Raw genomic sequence first — 22,932 nt, forward strand, 5'->3', positions numbered from 1 at the left:
CTTCTTCCTTTTGGTGTTGATTGGAGGAGAAAGCGTGAGGGTGTATATATATTGATGGTGAAGAGAAATGCATTTGAAACCAAACCAGCCAAACACACACTTGTGTCAATGTGCTGCATGCTGGAATATATATAAAATGTTTATAATATTTAACTATAAAAGATATAAAGTTAAACATTTTTGGTGGCCTTCAAAAATTAGAGGCTCTGTGCGGTAGTGCCACTTGCTCTATCTAAGTCCGCCCCTGCTTTTTAAGCATAAAAAATCCATTTTAGTGCTTACGTTAAAAGATCTCAAGAAGCACTTTCAGATTATATTTTTGAATGAGATCTTCTATGCACTGCCAAAAAAATCAAAAGCAAACCTTAACAGGTGCTAAACCTGAACCTCTTCATTTTTGGTGATTACTAATTAGGTTCAAACTTCAATTTTGATTTGGCCCCCTTTTTTATTTTTCCATGATATTCTGATTGGGTCCTCAATAGTTAGCCTAATGGGCCTTTCTGACCCAATAAGCAAATATCGGCTGCATCTCTTTCTTAGCTAACTGGGTTACACACAACTCACAACTTAGAAGAGGCCCACGCTGCATTGTTATCCTTGCAGCTGGAAAGCGAGTCTTTTTTTCTTGGGTAACTATTACGATTTTTCCTTTTTATGTATGAACTCACTTTTTTCGTCTAATCACTTTTGGTGTGGAAATTTTTATTTTATTTATTTTATTTTAGTTTTGCGAAAGTTAGGTAGGGAAAAGGGAAGGGGGAGAGGGGTTTTCCACTAGGCTAGACTCAGTTGGCTTTTGGTGTGGACAACTTTTTACAATATCTGGTGATGATAATCAGTGGCGTATCTAGGAATTTTCTTTTTTAGGGGCAATAAACTACTACTGCAAAGCCACTAATAATGAAGATCAATCGACTCTTAAATGTAAGATAAAAAAATACACACACAATCATATAAACATATTCATGCATAAATTAGAAACACAATACATTCCACATATTTCCTCCATTAACGGCGCAAACAGAAAAATGAGAAGAATAAGTCTAAAGAACAAGAAGAATAACATAAGTAACGGAGTAGAGTAGGTTGCCCACTTGCCTCCCGCCTTAATCTTCTTTGAGGCATTTTATCAGACAACTTGCCCTTATTAAATACAAAACTTCATTAAAAAATTGACACCTTGATAGGTAAATAATATAATTGAGTGAGGACAATTGCCTTTACTGAACCCTTAATGGATCCGCCGATAATGATAATATGGACCATAAAGAACTTTTTATCAATAATGCATTTTCATATTTTTAAGTTTCTTAGTAATTGCATTGCCTCATTGGAGTCCAAAAAGTCATATTGGACTCTTAAAAAGTACAATTTCTCCATTATATTATTATACATCCGGATTTTGTATAATCCATTGTTATGATATTTTTACATGTAATGAACATATGTGATGGGTCGAGGGATCTGCCGTCCATATGTACTAACAAAATTCAAATGAATCGGCTGGCAGCAATACAATGAGGTTGGACTTTGTAGTTAAGAGAGAGAAAAGGGTCGTTGAAAAGTGTGGATACATAGATATTGTCCATAAGTTAATGATACAATCCCTTGAAATCCAACTTGATTATATAAAGTAATCTCTCTGCTAATCATTTGCCTCTTGACTTGAGGTATGAATAATTTGATTGTTTTTTTTTGGGTGAAGTTGGAATTAATAGGACCGATTTGGCCATTTGCATAGCTCCAAAGGATGGTCTGCAATGGGCCATCCACGACTGCACGTTTGGTTGACTCATTACATAAAATTTTAGAGTTAACGTAAATGTCAATCATCTTCCTCCTCAAGGGTCAAGAGGCAGGCAGATTTCTCTCGTCGGTCATTAAACACACAACATGTAGCACACAACTTCCATGCTCCTACTAACCTAGTGTTAATTACATCTTAATTTGTTTCAATACCACAAGTATAGACGACAAGAAGATACTGACTCCGTGATTGAGGCTTGTAAAGTCTCTTATCCTAAAGATCAATTTTGTATTAAACCATTGAAAACTATTAATCATATACATAGGATTTATTTGAACAAAAAAATGAAAATTGACATGAAGATACAATATCTCTATTGATACTTCGCTACCAAAAAAAACTAAAGGCTCGTTTGAGAGTGATTCTTGATAAACCATAATTACTTCTAGAGAGAATAACTTTTCATGTGCGTTTCCATATAATCACTTTAAGTGATTTTAAGTGATTCTAAGCATAAGTATCTCCTATGTGATTCTTCATAAAATCACTTAAAATCACTTGAAGTGATTCTCCATAGAAATGATTTTTGGCATATTCAGAATCACTCCTAAACGAACCCTAAGTGTCCGTTTGGCATTTCTTATTTGGGATGATAAGTGATTTCTTTTAAAATTTGAGAAGCTCAGCCCATTCGGTAAATTATGAGAAAATAACTTATTGTTAAAAATTATTTTAAAAAAAACTATAAAAAAAATAACTAATAATGTGTTTTCATTTTCTGAAGAATCAATGTACTTTTTGAGCAGCTAATTGAAAAAGGTGGTTCAATTTCAAAAACCTGCAGTTTTTGTAATTTGTTCAGACACCACGTTCCATAAGAGTTGCATCATTTCCAACTTTTTCTCTCCGTCGACAGCAACCTAAACCTTCTCTCTCTCTCTTTTTTTTTTTTTTTTCCCCCTTTGTTTATTTATTTATTTTTACCAAACGATAAGAGAGATTCTCTCATTACATGTAAATCCAAATTATAGCAACACGACACCAATTGCTTTTTGATCTTCTGGATCTTTTGGATTATAGGGATTCAAGATATTTATAGTCACTCACCGCTGAATATAAATTCTCACCGTTAAATGTAAATTCAACAGTTCACTCACTCTTGCACTTATTTTAAGAAACTTCGGTCAAATTTTACTTTGCCCCATCAAATTTAAAATGACCTACTTTCATCCATTGATCAAAGTTTGGTGACCCACTTTGCTCCTTGCCAACAACTATGTTAACTTTCTTGACATAGCAAGGGTATTTTTATAATTTCATACATATGGATTATTACTCACAATTAAGTGGGTGATGTGACAAGTGGAGTCTAGCTCCACATAGATAAAAATATAATTAAATATTATAATAATTAAAATGGACTTATAATTTTACATTTCCAAAATGCCGGCATGGAGAATATGAACAGAAATTTACCCACATGCTTAATTTCATGGGTTTTAGTTATTCGATTTTCAATGCCTAACGTTCTTCCAATCAAAATTCACCACTTGGATTTTTGGTACAGATCAGAAGAGGGTACAAAAGTACTTTAAAATGTTACGACTTATTTGAAGCATGCCCATCCCATGGAATGCATGTCCCTTCTTGAGTTTGAATTTTCTATTCATATTTTTCTGTTCATGTTAACTTAAACTAATATCAAACATTATATCTTCAATACATTTTTTTTATTAAAAAATTTTAGCCGAACGTGGGCATAAATCCACAACTAATTTTGTGTGTGTTAAAAAGTCCTCAATTAGTTAAGCACCAAATTAAAGAACACCATTCTACTATAGTGTTGCTATTTGGACCATATTTATTGATCACATTACGTCATCTTTAGTTATAGGACTAAATGTAGTCCATGACTATAAATTTAGCCCTATAAAATATTAATTTTTTAAAGAATAGTGTAGGATTAAAATTTTCCGTTCCACAATCATGCAGAGCTATATTTTAGGGTCATTCATATTTTATTATTTTGAGAAAAACTATGGTACAACACTCATACATTCCACAACTATATATTGTTTAATTATATTAAACTACTATTTAGAGACAATATTTCATATATGACACGTGTACGTTGATAAGCATTTGACAATATTTCTGATAAGATTTTGTGTCCACGTGGCACGTCTTATCTTGAAAGAATCTTAATAATTTTTTGGATATGAGTTTCGAGTGACATGTGTCGGTCTAGAAGCAACTATCCAGATTTCCGATTAGATTTTTGTCTATGTGACACCTCTTATCTTCATCTTCAAATGTCAATAAATAGAGTGTTTTTGATTCAATATCTTACAACTTCATCTCGTTCCTTTGTAAATGGAAGGATTGATGATGCCTCTGTGTATTTTTGTGAGATGCGTTCCCAAAGCCCAGTGCTTTTTTGGTTAGTACCCACAACACTATCTTCGAAGACTTTTATGAAAGCCTTGCAAAGGTGTTCATCTTCCACTTGTGACCAATTTCGTCCCTTCAAGTCCGGGACATTTTTCAAACAATATGAATAATAAAATAAGTAAAGAAAATAAATATGTAGGAAATGTTTAGATAAAATGAATGTGGAAAATATTTGACAAAAAGAAAGAGTGTGGAAAGTTGTGAATGTAATAGAATTTATAAGAAATGTGGAATGAAATGAGTGAGAAATTTTTTGAAGAAATTTTGAGGTATTTATAGACATATTTTAGGGTTTAAATTTTTTTTATAAAAAATAATAATAAAGCCAACAAAGACAATTTTAAAAAATAAATAAAAAAGGTATGCGTTTCAATGGTTCTAACCTCCAATGATCATAACCAATTTTTTATATATTAAAAAAAACGATTTAAAAACATTTTAAAAGATTTTAAATTAAAAAAAAGGTAACTTTTCAATCAATGGTTCTGACCTCCAATAGTCAGAAACTAATTATATAAAATGAATTTAAAGATTATTAAAATAAAATAAATAAATAAACATTTAAAAAGGTTATGGAAAAAAAAAAAAAAAAAAAACCTGACAGCTAGCTGACGTCGGCACACCTTTAATATTGGTTGTTAGATATGCTGTTGTATGAGATGTTTCGTGCTCTTGCCCACTCGTGATATTTTTTCTTCTTGGAAAACACATGCGTTGGGCCCGTTTAGGTCAAGTTGGATTACAAGTGGCGTGGTTGGAGGGTTAAAGGGCCAAATGTGGCCCTTCAAATTTGGCCAAAAGTTTTTTTAGCTCATGAAAGGAGATGAGTTTTGCATTATTTTAGGGCTATATTTGACCTATGGATCATAGTTGGAAGTGGCCTAACGTATTGACCATCTCTCTAAACCCTAAACCCTCTAATACAGGTGAATTCCACATACAGTTATGGAGCCTACCTGTATTAAATGAGTAGTCAATAATATGATAAATAAATGTGGTACATATAACTTTATTTTTTACTATTGATATATAAAACACATGCATATATCAAAGCCACAGTTTTAACTTATTCTAGATAAACTATATTTTTTTTAGTGGGGTGGGGGGACTAGCTGGGATGGTAGTTATCTCTACCTAATGAAACGAAAGCGTTTTGGCTCCTAGACATGCATAAAAAAAATGTAGACCCGGTTCTTGTGGACAAGGAATGATCATTTTGTTCAGAAAAGCAGAAAGGAAAAGGATGTCTTCCTGATCATGGGACAACGAGACTGTTTTTTCCAAGTTTAAGAAGATGCCATTGTTTGTTTCGTCCCATTCAACTATATATATTATCCTACAAATAATACCTCCAAATCCACGCAAAAAGGAACACTTGTGTCCAAACAGCCGCCCTATCCCGACTGTTCATCATTTGGACCCAATTCACTTCAATCAACATTTTTATTCTTATACTATTAATGTCGACGCATAGTCTTAAAACGTATACCATTTAGTATTTTAATAAAATATTTAACTGTTAATACGACAAAAAATATAAAATATTTAGGTAATTAAATGATATGTATTTATCTTTTGGACATATATCGAATTTGATCTGTAGGTAATATTTGTATGAAACGAGTAAAAACACATTATACATACACCATATTTCTAAGATGTACATTTCCAATTCGTATTTTAATAAAACATTTAACAGTTAACAAAATTGAAAACAAAGACATGTATATATTTTTTGGATGTCGTATGGACTACAAAGAATTCTACGTGTATATATATATGAACTCTTATATGTACATACATATACGTAGACATGTGTGCATATATATGGAAAATATTTGTCTTCTTTCTTGGTACTTTCTTGCCAATCACAGTTTGATATGTGTGCATATATTTTTGTTTTTTTTGTTTTTGATGGATTATTTTTACATATGGGTGAAACTAGGAAGTAGGAAATATTCATATAATATTAGATTCTATATATAGGGTCGTAACCCCAATAAATATCTCTCTCTCTGATCTCCATGTCTATATATACATTCCAATCAAAACAGGCAAACAACCAATCTCATTGAGCTCTGATCTTTTCTCACTCTTACGTTGTTGTTGTTTCTCTCCTAAGACAGTTGCTAATGGGTGCTCTCGCAGAAGCCTATAAACACAGCCTCCTCGACAAGCAACCTATCCCCCTTGACTACGGCTCTGTCCGAACATTGCCCGAGTCCCATATATGGCTTGATCAGTCCGACGAGTCTCCATATGTGGCCCACTCCACCGGCCCGATATCTCCGCCAGTTATCGACCTCATGGATCCGGATGCTCCGAGGCTCATAATCCAGGCATGTGAGACATGGGGTGTCTTTCAACTGATAGGCCATGGCATTCCCACTAAACTTATGGAGGATGTGGAGTCTGAGGCTGAAAAATTGTTTGGTCTACCAGTTGACCAAAAATTGAAGGCCTTACGATCTCCAGGTGGGGGTGCAGGATACGGTCTCCCTCATATATCGCCATTTTTTAACAAGCATATGTGGCATGAAGGGTTTACTATCATGGGGTCTCCGATCTATCATACTAGGCAACTTTGGCCCCAGGCCTATCAAGGGTTTTGGTAAGTCCTCCATGCATTTCCATGACGTAGACAAAATGAAAATTTTTTCCGATTAAAGTTTCTATATATATATATATGTTATGCTTTTCGTTTGGGATTTGTTAGGGTAAAAGTTTACTTTTCGGCCTCGTCTGAAATTTGTAGTAATGTATATGTCTTGATGACTATTTGGTGAACTTATTAAATTGAATAATCATACAATAAAGTATCTTACAAGTCTCACCTTACAAGTCTCGTATCTTAGAGAGATGAGACTTATAAGAACCGACTTGTACTTAATTCCAATCCAGTTCAAGTTGAGTCACCAAATGAAGCCTTTAAGCTTTGAAGTTTAAGGTTATGTATGTTTTCATTTTTTGTAGTGAGACAATGGTTGATTATCAGAACCAATTGAAGGCGTTAACCGAGCAGCTAATCCGCATTATCTTCAAATCCTTGAACATTAATTCTGAAGAAGTAGATTGGCTTAAGGACTCTCAAGGATCAAGTACTGCTTTGCAGTTAAACTCTTACCCGGCATGCCCCGACCCAACTCGAGCCATGGGCCTAGCGCCCCACACAGACACATCCCTAATAACCATTCTCCAATCCAAAACCAGTGGCCTCCAAGTATTCAAAGAGGGAGCCGGGTGGATCCTGGTGCAACCCATACCCGGTGCCCTCATAGTTAACGTTGGTGACTTTCTCCACATCCTCTCCAACGGGGTGTTTACAACTGTCCGTCATCGTGTGGTGGTCACCCATATTCAACGGTTCTCCGCAGCCCATTTCTATGCTCCTCCAGGTGATGTTATAGTCTCTCCAGTGATGTCCAAGGATTTTGGTGAAGTGCCAAGGTACCGTTCTGTATCAGTGAAAGGGTATGTCGAGACCAAGGGCAAGCATTTTGAAAAGGCGCTTTCTTTAATTAAAAAATAAATGAAATTTTTACTTATTTATTTTATGGTGAATTTTGGATAAAATAGTTAGGTCAATTTTTTTTTTTTTTAATTAACCCTCCTTGGCCTATCAGAAATAATCTATATAAAAAGACCGACCCGTTGTCGTGTTGCCGTAATCAACTAACCTAATTCAATTCAATTTTACAAGTTTGAATTTTACCATGAAGAATTATTAAACAATATCGTTAGAAAAGATATCGTGCACATGCATTTCTTTCTTTTAAGTTCTAAAAGATTTTTGTGTTTTTGATTGGACCGTATGCAATAAAAGTAATAAGAAGAAGAGAGATGTTATTTTGGTTTTATCACCATTTAGTGTATTGATAAACTAATTTTATTAGTATATTGCTTGGCAAAGGTCCAAAAGACAAGTCGGCTACCTTTGGCCATCAAGCTATGAATGATTACAGTCTATACACATGACGGGTCAATCAATAACGTATCAAAAACAAATAAAAAAAATGCTTTGACGGGCCAATCATATGATGACACATTATTATTACCTCCTTGTTAATCCTACAATTGTGCAGGTCTGATTTGTTGTTTTTATTTTATTTGTTGTTGTGTAGGTTGAATATAATAAGATAAGATATGTGCAAATTTTCTTGTTGGGTCAGAAGTTGCGTACTTAGTTGCAACTATAATCGCATCAAGTCTTGTCCACATAATATGTCCAAGGGAAGGCCACATTGAATAAGCAGAAATCAATCTCGTTTTAATTACTAATGATCATCAAACGCATCGTCTTAATACTCGTGTTTAGTAATACTCGGTTATAAAGTCTTGAGTTCAAATTTCATATATGACCGGTAGTTGAATGAAAAAAGCATATATTTAACATGCAAAGTAGTCGGTAGTATCCAATTTGCCAATGTCCACTTACATTTGTCTTCTTCAGAAAGTTCATTGCCGTCCACCATGGGGATCCAAAAGAGGGTACAATGATAGACGACTTGAGAAATTCACTGTCCACTTGGCTATGTTTGTATCATGTTTTCTCTGGGTTTCTTTAATGAGATTAGACTTGGACCAAAAAATAACTGTCCACTTGGCTGCTATGACTGTATGAGCACATATACAACCACAGCAAGAACAAAACTGACCTGCTAGATACTGTACGGTTTATGTTTTTTATTTTCTGTGGCTGTGACGAACGTTTGAATGAATCAAAGGCACAACACAAATAATTAATTACAATTACATTGCTGACTGTGTTCTAATCAGAGAGGAGTTGGCAGTGGCTAAGAGTAGATCGATAGAAACAAAAATGTCATTGTTTGCTTTATTGTCTTATTTTATTTTATTTTTTGGGGTCAAAAGTTTGCTTCATTGTCCTTATGTGAAAAAGAGATGGGAACAACTTTATGTTGTATCAAAGCCTGACTTGGAGGAACAAGATCTTCCAGAGAATTAAGACATCGCTCACATCATCTCGTATGGAAAAATTAGTTCAAGTTCTCAATCAAGCTAATTAAGCTGATCTTTTTATTCACATACCACGCCTTCATTTCAATTGAATGAGTAAGCAATCGACGGATGAGCGATGGCATGAAGTTGGCTGAAGAACTTAACTTAGTCTGGGTTTATAAGGAGTTGGGTTACATTCTCTTATTGTCAATTGATTTTGGGGTGGAACTTCAAATTTCGTCATGGTATTAGAGTAAGGCTGCACATGTTGGGTCCAACGGCCACACGTGCTCTCACGTCACACAATATGTGTTGTCCACATGTTAGGTTTGAAAGTTCGACACAAGTGCGGAGGCGTGTTAAGAGTATTTGTCTCACATTGAAAAGTTAAGGGACCTAACTTGGATTTATAAGGAATTGGGCTACATCTCCCCATTGTCAATTCGTTTTGGGGTGAAACCTCAGCTTCTTTCAAACTTCACATGTTGCTTAGATGTTCTAAGCGGCACTTCTTTGAAGCACCTCATTCTTTTTTGAATACAAGCGATAGAAAATGGATCACCCAGAAAGGGATGGAAAAACAGTTGATCATGGTTTTCTAACATTAGACATTCTCTTAAAGTAGCACTTCCTAAATAATTAATCATTGATACCAGAACGGAAGTTTTAACCGAGGACTTCGGTGTCGCAAAATATTAATTAAAGTTATCTCTCTACTCATAATTTGCCGCTTGACTTGAGCTTCACATTTGGTATGAATAATTGTTTTTGTTGTTGTAAATTTTGGATTTGGACCGATTTGGCCACTTGCAAAGCTCCAAAGGATGGGCAACAGACACGACCTCCTCTACCTTCATCAACACATCAATGGGCCACCCACCACTACACTTCATGACTGTTGTTTCATGGAATTTAAGAATTAACGTAAATGTCAATCATCTTCCTCCTCAAGGGCCAAGAGGCAGGCGGGCAGACAGACTTCTAGTCGGTAATGTTTTTTATTTATTTGAGAAGAAGTAATAATAATTATTGATGAAACAAAATAAAATACAAAGAAGCTGTAGTGCCGAATATGAATACAATATCTTGAGTAACCAAATATAACAGTATGTTAATTTGATCTTGAGAGAACTACACCTTAACCAAAAAACACTTAAATCCCCTATTCAGCGCCCAAAACTGTGAAGGTAAAAAATCTCACATTGGAAAGTTGAGAAACCTAATAAGGGTTTATCTTGGGCTACTCTCTCCATTGTCAATTGGTTTTGGGGTGGAAGCTCAACTTCATTCATGGTATTAGAGCGAGTTAGCCCACGTGTAAAAGTCTAACGGCCACACGTGCTCCGCGTCACCCAATATGTGTTGTCCATATGTTAAGCTTGAAAATTTTCCACACGTGCGAGAGCGTGTGAGAATGTGAAAGTAAAAAGTCCCACATTGAAAATGTGAGAAATCTAACTTCAAGCCTCAACTGGTTTTGGGGTGGAACCTCAACTTGCTCAAAAATTACATGTACTCAGACTTACAATACGAATTTACCGCGCAACGGTAGAAACAGTAAATCCGTATAGAAAGTCGACAACTAAAATACAAAACACAGCAAACTCCTAAAGAATTCATAAGAATTATTAATAGACTAAAACAAACAAAGAAACATGATCATCGCTCCACATCATCTCCGTCAATCCAAGAGACTTATAATGCCATATCAACTAAATCCTTAGTACCCCAACCACCTATTCGTGCGTGCTTGTTAAATGTTTGTTCTTTCAAAATACAATAATCCTAGTAGAACGCATGGAAGATACTCTGCAGGTGGAAAAGCAATTAAGGAGGAAGAGCCAAGTGTCCTTATTTCCGAACAGCCAATTAAGATAGGTGGTTCAATTTCAAAAGCTGCAATGGTTTGTAATTTGTACAGACACCACGTTTTTTTTTCTGGACGAAGTTCAGACACCACGTTCGTTAGCAAAGAGCAAAGAGTTGCATCATTTCCAACCCTTTTTCTCTACCGACAGCAACCTTCTGCATTTGAATCCACAGACCAGACCTCTTTTTTAGGTACAGAAAGGGAAAAGCCCAGAAAAAGAGTACACAGACACTAGATGAGACTTACCTTTTCTTCCAAGTAACCGCGAGTATTTTTTAAAAAAAATTACGCTTTTGTTCTTCCTGTTTCTCATGTTTGGATTTTAGATATTATTAGTTGTTTTCAATGCTATCTTTTGTACACTCTTATGTTACTTATTTTTTTAATAAAGCATCTATTTCAAGAAAAAAAAACCTACTTCCAATCAATATTCTCCGCTTGGATTTTTGTTACAGATCAGAATAGGGTACAAAACTATTTTAAAATGTTACGATTTATTTGAAGCCCATGCTTGTCGTTTCTAGAGTTTGAATTTTCTATTCATATTTTTCTGTTGATATTTACTGAAACCAAATATTAAACATTAAATCTTCATTTTTTTAAATTTTTAGCCGGATATTGGCGCAAGTCCTCACCTAATTAAGCACAACGTGTTAGTTATTAGCATGACATCTATTATCCATCCATATATAAAGACAGAAGCCTCAAATACTGAAACATCCAAAAACCCTGAAAATGTCCGTACTTAACAAAAATATTAGAAAATCACAATCTAATATAATGAGAGTATAATAGTAAAAAATTAATTTGCTAAACTAATTTGATAAAAACTAGTTTCTTTTTATCGTTTTATATATCTCTATATTTAACTAATTTAAAAATAAGAAAAACAAAGAAGCCTAGTAACACACGTGTGCCAAGAGGCTAATTGGTTATAATTCTACTATATTGATATAAAATATGCATATATCAAAGCCACAGTTTTAACTTATTCTAGATATTGTGAAACGAAAATGAGAAAGAAATTAAGTGTTCGTTTGACATTGCTTATTTAAGGTGATAAGTGATTTTAAAAAAAATTTGAGAAGCCCAACCCGTTTGGTAAACTGTGAGAAAATCACTGATTGTTAAAAATTGTTGTGAGAGAAAGTTATAAGGGAAGTCAGCTAATGAGGTGCTTTCATTTTCTGATTATGTAGGAATCAGTTTCGAAGAGGCGTTGGGTTTAATGATTATGCGGCAATCATTTTCTGATTATGCGTAAAATCAATACCAACAACACTTTTAATAAAAATTTTACCAAACGTCAAACTGCTTTCTCTAACAGCTTATTTCTCTCACAGCAAATCTGACAGTGATTATTTTCACAGCACATCAATACCAAACTGGCCCTAAGGGTCTATTTGGTAACCTACTTGGATCCAATTTTATAAACTTAAAAAATAAAGTTTAAGTTCACGCCACAAAATTTAGAAGACACATTTTTTAAAATTCAAATCCAAGAAAAATTCAAAAATACCCCCTTATTTTAATTTTTCTGTTTGTTGGTAAAGATGTTTATTAAAAAAGAAGCACCATAAGAGTACACGAAAGGTGGGGTGAAACCATTTGAAACCCAACATGGAAGCAATGAACAATAGCGTAATCTTAAAAAGACTCGCGGCATGAAACAATCATGTGGTAACAAAGAAAAGAAAAAAAGAAAGAAAAGGAAGTCGGAACTCCTTTACAAGTTGCATCATCGTCAACAATAGAACAGAGGGAAAATGAGAACAAGAAAAAACTACTTGCTCATATTCAGTGACAAGATCACAAGTACGGGCAACCAATGCTGACGCAACGACATATTTATTTTGTGCTTATTGTTTCGATTCAGCTGCATCCTCAATTTGTGATACTCATAAGTGCACGAGTTGTTCGGTAGTATAGCATATGTAAGTGCCAGGTCGATCCCACGAGAATTGATGATTATTGATTCAATTCGATTCCCTGTACAAAATAGAAATCAAGAAAGAAAATGACAGAAAACAAGAAAGAAAGAAAAGAAACTAACTCAAGCAAATAAGTTACCAAGTTCAATTCAGATTCTCAGATTGATTCTAGCTAAAGTATGATTAAGCTATCGTGTCTGGTACTAACCTTGTATTCATAATTCCCTAATTAGATCATTGTTGTCGACCCTAAATGAAGTATTATAAATCCATTAAGCAACCATGTATCTAATCCCTATTGTCGAATGTCAATACATACTCTTCCTATTCATAGTTCAATTCGAATTAAGGCATATGGTGTCTACTCTTAATTCCAACTAAGATAGCTAACATACAAGTTTTAATGATGATCAATAATTCAAACAAGCATATTAACTTATAAGCATAATGAATAAGAACTAAGAACCGTAATTGAAACTTGGAAACTAATCAAACTTGAAAACTTAAAATAAGAAATTACATGATAATGAAAAATAAAGTACAACTAAGAAAAACATAAAGGAAAATTTAGCAAAAAGGTTTTGTTACAACAATTGAGAATTGAAAAGAAAAAACTAAGAGAATTTGAGGGAGAGAAGGGAGAGGAGCTCTAGAGAGATGTTTGAGAGCTCCCCCCCTTGGGGTGTGTTTGTAAGCATTGGTGGATTTAGAAATTTTTTAGCGGATGTGCAATTTTGAAAGGCTAAAAACTCTTTGTGGATTGAACATCTAAGACTTTTTACATAGATCGACCTTAGGTCCCTTCATGCATTCATATCATACATGAAAAATTGTTTTATGTAAAAATATTGAGTAAGTATGAAAAATGATTTTTCGGAATAATCATTTTCTCAAGATAATTTTTGGCGGCTTTTATTCTTTACACATCAAATAAGAAAACTTAATTTTATGGGATTTTAATATGAAGTATATATTGACTTAACGAGCCATCATTTTTAGCATACATCATATTTTGTACTAAAACCGTCTTTAATATTTTGATTTGGTGGGAATTTGATTTTTTAGTATTTTTATTTGAATCCAAATGAGAGGTACTTCCTTATTTACATTGTAAACTTAAGTAAATTGAGTAATATAAAAATAAATGAAAGTAAAAGGACAAAGACATTTACTTAAAGGGTTAACTGGTGATTTGCCCCCTGAACTTGTACATAACTTTCGATTTACTCCTATCCTTTTTGTTTAGAAAATTAAGGATATGAACTTCTTATTTTTTTGTTAATTTCCCCCTCCATCTAAATCTACAACATTTCATCCAATTTGCCATTAAAAAAGAAGGCAAAATGGTCATTTTGTACATTAAAAATAAATAAATAATTGAAAAATAAAATAAAAAACAGAAAATTGAAATGCTCTCTCTCTCTCTCTCTCTCTCTCTCTCTCTCTCTCTCTCTCTCTCTCTCTCTCTCACCCACCTTCAAACCCAAACCAGCATCAGTTTCGTGTTGGGATGGGGTGGTTGTATGGTGGCGTTGGCCGACGGTCTAGGGGTGGATCTCACTTGGGGGTAGGGCTGGGGGATGGGTCTCTGAGCTCCTTGGAAATCCACACCTTGCTGTGCCGATCTTTTCCGCCGGAAGCCCTCGAGACGCGGATGATGTAGGAGTGGTGCCACAGGAGGTTGCCGACGTCTGCAGTGGCGCCCTCTTGAGGTCTAGGCACGATGGGTCTTGATCTTCGTCGTTGGCAACTGGGTTAATGGCTCTGCTGCTGCCATTTCCAATTCTTGGGAACTTACAGGCTTGGGCTTGAATCTCCTCCACCTCCATATCAGTACTTTCATGCCTTTCTCAAACAAAGACTTATTCAATTTGGAGACCTTTTTTTTTTTTTTTTGGCTGGGTTTTAGGGTACTTTGGCTGTGTTGTGATGGGTTCGATGTGCTGGAAGAGATAGAGCTGGGGGAGAGGGGCGATAGGGTTGCTGGTTTGGTGTCTTTTTTTTTTTTGGGGGTCAATTTTCTTCAGTTTTTTTCCAAAAAAAATAAATTTTAAAAATAATTTAACTGAAAATTAGATGAAATGTTGAGGAATTGGACGGTAAGGGGAAATTGGAGAAAAAGAAGAAGTTCATATCTTAATTTTCTTTATTAAAAAAAAAAGGATAGGGGGTTAATTGAAAGCTAAGTACAAGTTCATGGGGCAAATCACCGATTAACCCTTTACTTAAATGCTGAAAATGTGAAAATATTGTCCAGACAGCCGCCCTTACTCAGCTCTACTGTTCATTATTCGGTCCTTCTTCAATCAAAATTTTAATTCTTATATTATTAATGTCTACGCGTACTCTTAAAACCAGTTAATATTTTAATACGACATTTAACCGTTAATACCATGAAAACATAAAATAATGTAAGTAAATGATATGTTTATATCTTTCGAATTTCATCCTGACAACTAAGAAACATTACATGTATGCAGGAATTCTGATATGTATAGACAAATCAAATATAGCATTTATTTGAAACGAGAAAAAACACCTCCAAATCCACACTTAAGGATGTGATATGTATGCATGAACTCTCACAATACACACATTCAGCGAATGTAATCCATGGATAACATTCATATGAAACGATAAAAACACAGTATACATATATCGAAAATCTACTTAAGATATACATTATTAATTAGCATTTTAATAAGACATTTATAACCGTTAATACACTGAAAACATAAAATAGATAAGTACATGACACGATATATATTATATGCATGAACTCTCATATGTGCATACACACATACATTGAATGTGATTCATGCATAACATTCATATGAAACGACATTCTATATGGGTTGCTCATAATATTCATACACATTTTGGCAACAAATAGAAAAAGATATATACAAATATATAGATATATGCATTTCTATATAAGATTGTATTCTATATTTAGGGTCGTACCTTTCCATATAAGATTATATTCTATATATAGGGTCGTACCTTTCCATCTAGGGTCAAAACCCAATACAATTTTTCTCTCTGATCTCCATGTATATAACTATATACATATACATTCCAGTCAACACAGGCAAAACAACCAGTCTCTTTGAGTCTTGATCTTTTCTCAGTTTTACGTTGCTGCTGTTTCTTTCTCCTAAGACAATTACTAATGGGTGCTCTCGCAGAATCCTATAAAGACACCCTTCTCGAACCGCAACACATCCCCCTTGACTATGGTTCTGTCCATACATTACCCGACTCCCATGTGTGGCTTGATGAGTCCGACGAGTCTCCATCTGGGGTCCACTCCACTGGCCCACCCGTTATCGACCTCGCGGATCCAGATGCTGCGAGGCTCATAATCCAGGCATGTGAGACATGGGGTGTGTTTCAACTGATAGGCCATGGCATTCCCACCAAGCTTATGGAGGATGTGCAGTCTGAGGCTGAAAAATTGTTTGATCTACCAGTTGACCAAAAGATGAAGGCCTTAAGATCTCCAGGGGGGAGCCAATCAGGATACGGTCTCCCTCCTATATCGCCATTTTTTGAAAAGCTTATGTGGCACGAAGGTTATCATATCATGGGGTCTCCGATCGATCATGCTAAGCTGCTTTGGCCCAATGACTATCAAGGGTTTTGGTAAGTCCTCCATGCATTTCCATGCACGTAGACAAAATGAAAATTATTCCAATTATAGTTTCTTCCATATATGTATATTTCGTTTGGGATTTGCGAGGGTAATAGTTTACTTTTCGCCCTCTGGAATTTGTACTAATGCCTTGACCACAGTTTAGTGAACTTATTAAATTGCATAACAGTTCAATATAGTATCTTATAAGTCTTATTTAGAGGGGGGTGAGACTTAGAAGAACCAACTTGAACTTATAATTTTTATGTAGTTCAAATCGAGCCACCAAATAAAATCTTCACGGTTATGTATATATGTTTGTATAGAAATGATTGCCTATATATTTTAGCTCAACAATGTAATTATTACACTTAATTAAATTATGACTTGCATAAATTTTTATTTTTATTTTTTGGCAGTGACACAATGGTTCATTATCGGAGCCAATTGAAGGCATTAACTGAGCAGCTAATCCGCATTATCTTCAAATCCTTGAACATTAATCCAGATGAAGTGGCTTGGCTTAAGGAATCTCAAGGGTTAAGTATTGGTCTGCAGTTAAACTGTTACCCGCCCTGCCCTGACCCAACCCGAGCGATGGGCATAGCACCCCACACAGACACATCCCTAATAACCGTTCTCCAGCAATCCAAAGTCAGCGGCCTCCAAGTCTTCAAAGAGGGAGCCGGATGGGTCCTGGTGCAACCCGTACCCGGTGCCATCACAGTTAACCTTGGTGACTTTTTCCACATCCTCTCCAACGGGGTGTTTACAACTGTCCGTCATCGTGTGGTGGCCACCCGGATCCGACGGCTCTCCTTTGCCTATTTCTATGCTCCCCCAGGTGATTTTATAGTCTCCCCAGTTTTGTCCAAGGATTTTGGGGAAGTGCCTAGGTATCAAACTCTGTCAGTGAAGGAGTATGTTGGAATCAAGGGCAAGCATTTCGAGAAGGCGCTTTCTGTTATTCAAAATTAAATGGGATTTTTCCCTATATATTTTATGGTGAATCTAAGTTAATTAAATAATGAGGTCAAACACACAGATGGTTTTTGTAATTTTTATTTTATTTTATGGTTTTTTTTTTTGGAAGGTTCATTTTATGGGTATTAATCCTTGGCCAGAGATGTGTTATTGTTTAGGAGTTTTTTCTTCTTCTTGTTTTTTGTTTTTATAGCCAGGAGAGTCTAAAATTTAGACAAAAAATAATAATTCGCATAAAGAAATTCGAATTTAGATACAAAGAAACGGGAGCTCACTATCTGTCGAACCTAACTCACTCCTGTTATTGTTAGCAAAGATGTCGTGCATGCATGCTCTCTTTTTTTTTTTTTTAAAACCTTCTCGAAGACTTTATATTAATGATTGGACCGCATGTAATAAAAGTATATAAAGGGTAAGAGAAACGTTCTTTTGATTTTAATCAGCATTTATGGCCCGTTTGGTTTTCATTCATACTCAAAATAAATATGGAAAAGAAAATAAAGTATTATCTTCCGGTTACTTTCCCAACATTACCAAATGTGAAAAATGAATCTTTCATTTTCCATTACTTGAGAAATGACATGGAAAATGATTTTTCTTTAAATTCATTCCGTGAACCAACCAGGCCCTTAGTGTGTTAATAAAGTCCAGTCAATCAAGCATGAGGAGCCAATCATATGATGACACATTATTATCTTATTGTTATCCTACAATTACAATTGCATAGGTCTGATTTGTTGTTTTTATTATTTTATTTGTTGTTGTGTAGGTTTAATATAAGATGATAGGTGTGCAAATTTTCTTCTTCGGCTCATAATACGTCCAAGGAAAAGCCTCATACAATAAGCAGAAAAGAATCTTACAAATCCGAGCTATCTGTCCACCCATATAAATTGTGTACAAAAGACATGCCATGCGAAACATTTTTATGTTTTCTCAACTACATAATGTGATAATTATATGCCAATATATCAACACATCATCATATTTATGTTTAGTAATACTCGTTAAGAAGTCTTGAGTTCAAATCTCGGTTCAATAAATAAAAAAAATTCCACGTTTTTATCATGCAAAGTAGGATTTCCAACTTGCCAATTCACATGTCCCCTCCTATATTTGTTTTCTTCGAAGAGTTCCATGGCCGTCCACAATGGGGATCCAAAAGAGGGTACAAGGATCGAATGAGACGACTTGAGACGACTTAATTTTTTATCTTTTGGATTTTTTTTGTTAATTAATTTAACGTGCGTGAAGATTCATGAACAAAACTGACCTGGTAGATAAGGCACAATTAAGGCGACGCAATTAATTAATTAATTAATGTATCCTAATCAGAAAGGAGTAGGTATTGTATGTAGATCGATAGAAACAAAAAAAAAAAAATGTCATTGTTTGCGTCGTTGCCTTTGTATGAGAAGAGATACGCCAGAGAATAAGACATCGCTCACATCATTCACATCCAGTATGAAAAAGATGAGTTGAATTTCTACATCAAGCTGATTAAGCTGATCTTTCTATTCATTATTTTTATCTTGGTACGTAGTACAACATTCAAGAAGCTCGACCTGGAAAATGTTTGATTTTTAATTTACAAGAACTTATGATGTCCAATCCTTCATTTCAAATGAATGAGTAAGCATTCAACCGATGAGATGGCATGAAGTTGGTTTAACAACTCGACTTCACATGCTGCGGAGATGTTCTAAGCGGCACTTCTTCTGAGTACCTCATTCTTTGTACATTCCTCCTGCATATTTAAAGTACTAATTCAGTAATTTCGAGGGAATCGGTAAACTGAGAGTTGGTTATAGATAGATTGGCAACAGCCAGGACAATTACTATCAATTCTTGCCAAACTGCTAACCAACACTCTTACATCTCTGTGAAGTAGTAGACAATGATATCAACCACGCTAGGAAAATATAAATTTCTAGGTACCGCAGCATTTGGACCACCCAGAAAGGGATGGAAAAACAGTTTATGGTTTTCTAACATTAGACATTTTCTTAAGTAGCAGCACTTCCTAAATAATTATACATTAATACCAGAATATGATAGACAAGAACAGAAGTTTTAACTGAAGGCTCCAGTGTCGCAAACACTAAATATTAATTGTGATGTCATGATTACAGTGCTTACCTGGAAAGCTTTTAAGAGAGAATAACAGTGCCTTTGCTCTGCAGTTGCTGCAACATGCTTCGCCTTCAGAGCATCACAAACTTTTTGCTCTTCTTTAAGTCCAAGTTGTACCTTTAGTAGCTTCTGTAAAATGGATTCAGCAGTAAAATTTAGGAATAACTAGAAGCATTTGTGAAAAAGTATGTACACAAGTTGAAAACGAGTTGAGGCTAATGAGGGAAATAAAATACTCAGTCATGTGGAAGTTTAAGTTGAGTTTGATTGAAGTAGCAGACAATACTGGGATATATACAATTGTTGGGCGCGAATGTGTAAGCGCATACTAGATTCATTTACTCCTCAATATGCTGGACACAGAACTCGGTTGAATTATATTAGTTTTATCTTATTTGTATCTCTAATAACTCAACACGGGGTTTGGCCTGTTACAGGTGGTATTTTTAACACATGAATTATATCTTATTTCTCTCTTCACTTAGTGGGTGCATCTGTTTGGTTTCAACCCTTCTCCTACACTAGGGATGACATATCAATACCTATAAGTATCTCATGTTTTTGTCTGGATGCTTACCAGATTTTGAAGTGCCCAAGTTGTATAAAATCTACTATGATGTCTCTGATACTATTCAGTGAACTACACTGCTAAAGATTCATTATCAACAGTGATGATTGACAACAGGGCAACTGGGTTCACCAGGTTGCCGCAAGGCAGTAAGTTAGTTCCCCTCCAAAGCTATTCGTATAAATCCACACTAGTTAGAACTCTAACTGCTTCTCCCAGGCAAGGAGTTAAAGGGCCATAAATTCAAGTCCTTGTAAGGTCATACGGATCAAAAGGCTATGTGACTAGATGCTAGTAAATGATTTACAAGGAAGGTAAAGGGGCAAAACTTTCCATTTTCTAAAGGAAAATCAAAGAAGCGCAAGTCGTTTGGTTCTCTTTGAGGGGAACCATCCTACTAGACTAGAAAACGGAATACAGAAACTATGGATCTCTGTGGACACATAAATAAAGTTGTATAAGGGAGTAAAAGCAATGCTCTTTAGAATCAACTAAAGCATACATTCCAAGATTGAGGAACTAAAGTTTCTTCTTTACTAGGATTGCACAATAGTTTCAAGGTTGGGGTTTTCTTTTCCTGATCCCCAACAGAATATATGCAGACAATTTGATGACATTTGGGCATTACCTGTTGACTGCCCTTTATGATTCCCTCCATGGAGTTAATAAGTTTCATGCGACCATCAGTGCTAGTGATTGCATCTTGAAACTATACAAAGTTTACAAGCAAAATAAGTTGGTAATAATGACAGTATAATAATAGCAGAAACAATTGAAAAACATCCTGCATAAAATCAAATTATCGCAGAGAAATGAAGAAGAAGAAAAATGGTAGCATCCCATAAGAGGATATTGATGGCAAAATTTACAGCAGACTACCTGTGAACTTATTGAATTCAATAAAGATGTTTCCTTTAGCATCAATTCTTTGATCTCCAAAAGTGCATTATATGTGGCATAGAATTTACGAGTTTGTTGAAGTTTTCCCTGAATTTGAGCATTCAGTTCTGAAAACCGGCGTTCATACCTGCAGAGCCAAGGTTGAGACAGACAGTGTTTTTTCTTTTTCTATCATAAACGCAGAAAAAATAATCAAAGACCATACATAAAAAATGCCCCAAACTTTAAATTTCATACTTTAAGTTGCATTTGAAGTCTACCCAACTCATCTAAATCCTTCAAACTGGTTTTGTTAGCAACCATCTAGAATCTAAGTCCTAAACAAGCCCACAATTTATAAACAGAGAAAAAAAGGAAGACATACTGGATGAGTTCTGATTGAGATGGAACATCATCAATCTGGCGCTGCACTGCCAGCACTGCCCTTGATCTAGCTGCAAGTTCCTACACATATTACTGTTTTCATCACCAAATAAAAAATTAAAAAATTCTAGCAACACCATGTTGCAGAAAATAATCATAATGTTGTGAGCAACAGCAAATTACCCCTTTAGCTGAATCAATTTTCTCCACTGATTCACTCAACAGACGATCCAATTCATCAGAGACAGTCTGGCCATCATACCCATTTGTTATTTGGTCCTCCAATCTACGAACCTCAGCATCCAATTCAGAATTACTAGAAGACTGGATTTCAAGCTCTTGCCTTTCCAGCTCCTGTAAAAACAGAATCAAATTTCAATCAATACCCATCACCAAAAAACGAAGACGCTTCGAGTATAAACAGAATCACAAGGAAACTAGCGAACCTTCAATGCCTGCCTCAGCGATATCAACTTGTGCACCGCAGCTTTATCTCCTTCCTTATCGATTTTCTCTCTTAAACTCTGCAATTCATTGGTAACATTCGCTTTCCTCTCAATCTGAAATAAAAAATGAAAACCAACATTATTAATAAAACCAACAACTTTTTATTTGCATAGAAAATCAAAAGACTCCATTTTTGCTACAAATGGTCAATATTTTACTGACCAATTCATTCAGATTGTCTTCTGACATCGTTGACTTACGAATTGTTAAGTTTCACTGTAAAAACACAACAGTTTATAGAACAATGGCGTTTTGTAATTGGTCGGGCTTCGTTGCGAACAATGTCGGATTGGGGGTGAGTGAGCGAGGGGACTTGACAGTTGAGGACGGCGATGCACCAGGCCGCTTAACGAACTTTTTTGTTTGTTTTTTTTCTGTTTTCTTTTTCCATCTAAACGACGAGGCATTTTGTGGGCTCAAGAAATTGGGCTTCTGGTGTTCTTGAGTGCATTAGATTTGGGCTTTGAGCTTAAGAGATTGTCAAGTATTGGATGAAGATTGCAGGGTAAAATCGGCCTGCAAAATTTCTTTTCACATTGGGTTTTTTATTTATTTATTTTTCTCTTTCTCATTTGAGGTTAATTTGTATTTTTGAAATTAGGGTTCAGTCAACTATGTTTGGTCACGAAACTATGAAGACGAGATAATTAGTTTTCAACCGGAAACAAATTAACATTGGGCTTAATAGCGTGGACTTCTAAAGGCTCGTTTGGAAGTGTGATTCTAAATAAGTTAGAATCATTTTTGAGAAGAAGCACATTCCACGTGTTTCTCCAAAAAATCAATTTTAGTGAGGAGGTGATTTTCCATAATCACTCCCAAACGAGCACTAAGAGCCAGTTTGGCATTGCTGTGCTGTGAAAATAATTGCTATCATATTTG

General features: G+C 35.1%; 3 protein-coding genes across 3 annotated transcripts; 2 read left to right on the forward strand and 1 right to left on the reverse strand.

The window, feature by feature from the left end:
• Window positions 1-6,220: 6,220 nt before the first annotated feature.
• LOC117619040 (gibberellin 3-beta-dioxygenase 1-like) lies at window positions 6,221-7,730 on the forward strand. Its single transcript, XM_034348863.1, has 2 exons — window positions 6,221-6,812; window positions 7,175-7,730. Exons 1-2 carry the CDS (start codon window positions 6,334-6,336, stop codon window positions 7,728-7,730), a joined length of 1,035 nt encoding a protein of 344 aa, XP_034204754.1. The 5' UTR covers window positions 6,221-6,333.
• Window positions 7,731-16,072: 8,342 nt separating this feature from the next.
• LOC117615146 (gibberellin 3-beta-dioxygenase 1-like) lies at window positions 16,073-17,644 on the forward strand. Its single transcript, XM_034344161.1, has 2 exons — window positions 16,073-16,606; window positions 17,015-17,644. Exons 1-2 carry the CDS (start codon window positions 16,134-16,136, stop codon window positions 17,571-17,573), a joined length of 1,032 nt encoding a protein of 343 aa, XP_034200052.1. The 5' UTR covers window positions 16,073-16,133; the 3' UTR covers window positions 17,574-17,644.
• A 1,400-nt stretch (window positions 17,645-19,044) lies between these two features.
• Window positions 19,045-22,405, reverse strand: LOC117615867 (coiled-coil domain-containing protein 93). The gene is made up of 8 exons (XM_034345031.1): window positions 22,213-22,405; window positions 21,990-22,103; window positions 21,727-21,897; window positions 21,545-21,624; window positions 21,160-21,307; window positions 20,909-20,989; window positions 19,719-19,841; window positions 19,045-19,326 (listed from the first exon to the last, which is right to left on the reverse strand). The coding sequence occupies exons 1-8, from the start codon at window positions 22,237-22,239 to the stop codon at window positions 19,282-19,284; spliced, it is 789 nt and encodes a 262-aa protein (XP_034200922.1). The 5' UTR covers window positions 22,240-22,405; the 3' UTR covers window positions 19,045-19,281.
• Window positions 22,406-22,932: the final 527 nt, after the last annotated feature.

This window comes from Prunus dulcis, chromosome 1 (genome assembly GCF_902201215.1).
Source record: "Prunus dulcis chromosome 1, ALMONDv2, whole genome shotgun sequence".
NCBI lineage: Eukaryota > Viridiplantae > Streptophyta > Magnoliopsida > Rosales > Rosaceae > Prunus > Prunus dulcis.